This window comes from Mastomys coucha, unplaced genomic scaffold (assembly GCF_008632895.1).
Source record: "Mastomys coucha isolate ucsf_1 unplaced genomic scaffold, UCSF_Mcou_1 pScaffold9, whole genome shotgun sequence".
Lineage (NCBI taxonomy): Eukaryota > Metazoa > Chordata > Mammalia > Rodentia > Muridae > Mastomys > Mastomys coucha.
This window is the reverse complement of record NW_022196915.1, coordinates 4,107,950-4,112,085: the sequence shown is the minus strand read 5'-3', so window position 1 is coordinate 4,112,085 and position 4,136 is coordinate 4,107,950. Positions and strand designations below refer to the sequence as shown.

Below are 4,136 nucleotides of genomic sequence, written 5' to 3'. Positions count from 1 at the left end.
GTTCCACCATACTATTGGTGGTTCTCGCCGTGCAGCCTGGAGAAGGCGCAATACTCTCCAGCTCCACCGTTACCGCTAATACACATATTTGTAAAATTCATATCCAATAAACAATTTAGGACAGTCATTTCTGCTTAAAGGTGTTATTTGTTAAAACTGGTCTACAGATTGTCATGGGTGCTTTGTGAAAGTGTAGAAGTGCAATAATTGAAAAGCTGCAGGTGATGGGCATATCTTGTTTCTGATGTGTTTTGTTTGTGTTATCTGCTTAGGGGATTAAGTGTATAATGTTTGTGCTAAGTGGTGTCCTATGAGTAAGACCCTGTAAAAGTAGTTCTGAAACTAGCACTAGATGTGTTTGGTGCATGAGATAGAATCTACAGCTTTTATGATGGCATCTTCTGGTCCACTGAAGAGACTGCTTGGGAATTTGAGTACAAACTTTAGAGTTGGAGTTTGCTTGGAAATGTGTAGGAAGAGGAGAGGGTTTCAAACCTGTTTTGTGCGTAGAAAAGTAAGATCAACTATAACCCGCATTTTGTTTTGTTTGGTTTTTTCTCCGGTTTTTCGAGACGGGGTTTCTCTGTGTAGTCCTGGCTGTCCTAGAACTAACTCTGTAGACCAGGCTGGCCTCGTACTCAGAAATCCGCCTGCCTCTGCCTCCCAATTGCTGGGATTAAAGGCGTGTGCCACCACTGTCCAGCTATAACCCACATATTGAAAATTGAATCCAGTGTTAATGTTTTCAGAAAATAGGGTAAATTTGTTCGAAGAGGTTTCATGTTCTGTTGGATCTATCTAGAGTATGGATTTGAAGATTGAACATTGGATGGAGTAAGGCTTAAGTTGTGATCAAGCTTACATTAAGCTTTTCTAGCAGCTGGTGTGTGCAGAGGCAGGTGGATGTCGAGTTCCAGGACTGCCTACAATATAGAAAAAATGGGTGAGAATAGTCCGTTTTGTTAGTCTGATTTCATTGTTTACAATCTACCCATAGGTAGTTGCTGGTAACTGCCTGGACGTTCTTCACATTTCACAAATTTTATTTCTACTTATACTATGCCTTGAAGTAGTTTTCCACAGTGATTTGAGTGTGGAACAAATAGTATTGTCCCTGAACAACTGGCTTGGTATCAAAATCTAATTGTTGCTTTTATTAAATTGATTTTTCTTTGGAGATTTTTAAAGGATGATTTGATTTCCATAAAATACTAGACTCTCAAAAGTCTTGAGACCTAAAATTCATTTCTATTCAGCAAAACAAGTCACTGTGTATAGAGGTTGTTCCAACTAAAGTAATAAATGTCTGTTAAACAAGTGGACCTTATGTTATCTTTTATGTTAAAGCAAATGAAGAACTTAGAAAAGGTAGCTAATGGTAGAAATGGCAAGCATAATTTGAGAGAATAGGTATGTAATAGTATGCTAAGAATTAGGAAACTACAGGGTTTCTCTGTTTGACCTGGCTGTCCTGGAACTCACTCTGTAGACCAGGCAGGCCTTGAACTCAGAAATCAGCCTGCTTCTGCCTCCCAAGTACTGGGATTAAAGGCGTGGGAGGCCGCTACCACCGCCAAGCTCAGTTCAGTCTTTACATTAGCACTGGTAAGATTTCCTGCTAAAGCCAGTCAGTGGTCACAGAAGTGTACCTTTATCTTTGCCACCTTAGAGATCAGTCTACAGAGCAGCTAGACGGGTCCTGTTAAATTGATCCTGGCCTTTTTGTGCTGGAAATTAAAGTTCATAGCAAATGATCAGTATCTAAGCTTGTTGTTTTAACTCCTGCCTTCCCTTGTAGTTTTAGGGATAACAGGCATCCATCAACACTGGCAGGAAAAAGGATTTCCTGGCAGGAAAAGAAATTGTGTTGATCAAACCATCCTGGAACTCTTGACAACTTACCTCTGCCTCTATACTCTTGGTTTCTTTGAGACAGTCTTTAGGGTTAAGATTTTATGTGAGTACACTGTTGCTCTCTTGAGACACACCAGAAGTCATCTGATTCCCTTTACAGTTGGTTGTGTGCCACCATGTGGTTGCTGGGAATTGAACTTGGGAGAGCAATCAGTGCTCTTAACCATTGAGCCATCTCTCCAGCCCAAGACAGTATTAATATATAACTCAGGTTAGCCTTCTTCAGTACTGAGAATACAAGCATGCCCAGCTTTCATAGTACTTGATCTCAACTTAGAATAGGTATGTATGCTGTTCCTATCTTATCAGTAAAGAATATAAGTGGTGTACTCAAAACCACACAAATTATAGCTCAGAATAGTATACACCTTTTACCCTCACATTTGGGAGGTAGGCAGGAGGATCAAGACATTATCTGTCTTATAATAGGCTGTGGGTAGTAGGCATTTCATTAAGTCTGCCTTCAGGTGGTGGTGGCATACAATTTTAATCCCACCAGAGGCCAATAGATCTCTGAGCTCAAGACTGAGGACAACCAGGGTTACACAGATAACCTGCCTCAAAAAAAAAAGTGCCTTTACTGGGTACAAACCTTTACTCAGGAATATGCCTCCCAGGTTATTGTCCTGAAGGCAATTGGTATAATCAATTTTATTTAGATTTTGAAACAGTAACAGACCTTAAACTGACATTCTACCTTCTGAGTATAGAAACTCAAGTGTTTGCCACCATATCTGCTACCTTACCAAGCTTATATAGCCCTAGGGATGGAATTTAGTACTTTGTGTGTACTGGGCAAACACTACCAACTATATGAAATAACTTTACTGTTGAGACTGCCTTCCTATGGGTCCCAAACTGGCCTCAAGTTAGCAGCAGTTCAGTATTGGTGGGGTTACATGCATTTACCATCACACCTGGTTCAGGAGATATTAAGGTGTATTATTGTTTATTCTTTCTCAAATGGTAGGATATTATAGATATTAAGTCCTTTGCTTATTTTTAGAAGCTTATTAGTCCAGTGTTAAGAAGGCTGGCCACTTAGAAGATTTTAATTATTGGTCTGGAGTGAGCTCTGACAAGTGCAATTTCTGCATAGAAGTATGTTACAAATAGAGGGTTAGTAGGAAACACTGCTTCCTTTAAAAATATCTTACACTGGTCCTGGTGTGCATCTATAATGCCAGCATTTGGGAGGCAGAAACAAAATTGCTATGGATTCCAGCCCAGCCTGGACTATGTAGCAATACCCTGGCTCAATAGTCTTCCATCCCCCCAGAAAAACCCACAGGAACAAATCTTCCAAGATATTACAGTTGGTCTATGCTTTAGGCTTCGTAAAGCCCTCAAAGCGTGCTGCTGCTGCTGGGTATGGTGCATGCCCTTAATCTCAGCACTCAGAAGGTGGATCTCTGAGTTTGAAGTCAACCTGCCTGGTCTATAGAGTGAGTTCCAAAATAGCCAGGACTACACAGAGAGAAACCAATCTGGGGGCAGGCTGTGTGGGGAGAGAGGCGGGATGAAAAAAGCCTGCTTTTGAAGATGTACCTGGCATACATACTTTGAAATCACAGTAAAGAGCACCTCATCTGTTCAAAATTAATTAAATAATGATTTAATTGGCATGCTATAAACACGTCAACTAATTTGCTTGCCAACTCTCTTTGTTCTATAAAGAAGCTACATTATTGGGCAGTGCTGGTTTAGGACCAACTGGTAAGGAAATTATGCATTATCTAATCACTAAAGTTCTGTGATGGAATAAACATACTACTTAGGTTCAGAGGTTAATTATTAACTAAGCTAGAGAGCATCTCACTCATTAGAAAGGAAAATTCAAAAAGTAATCCTCTTTGGGAGTAGAGAAATGGCCCAGCAGTTAAATAACTAAAACATTTAGAAAAGATCATTAAGCCGGGTGTGGTGGTGCATGCCTTTAATCCCAGCACTTGGGAGGCAGAGACAGGCGGATTTCTGAGTTACAGGACAGCCAGGGCTATACAGAGAAACCCTGTCTCAAAAAACAAACAAAACCAAAAAAATCAAAAAACAAAAAAAAGATCATTAAGATTATTAAATATTTAAGATCTGTACTTCTTGATCCCTAGTTCAAATTTGTAGGACAAATCTGTTGCAATCAACTCATCACTGGTAACACACCCATCATTAATATCACGATGAAAATTTCAGTATTCTTCCCATTTTCCAATATAATAAATAAT

General features: G+C 39.7%; 1 protein-coding gene across 1 annotated transcript in view; it reads left to right on the top strand.

The window, feature by feature from the left end:
• Positions 1 to 127, top strand: part of Rpl15 (ribosomal protein L15) — a 2,452-nt gene extending 2,325 nt beyond the window's left edge. The window contains exon 5 of the mRNA XM_031362604.1: positions 8 to 127. Coding sequence (XP_031218464.1) covers positions 8 to 79 — 72 coding nt within the window. The 3' untranslated portion in view covers positions 80 to 127. The remainder of the gene's footprint in view (positions 1 to 7) is intronic.
• Positions 128 to 4,136: the final 4,009 nt, after the last annotated feature.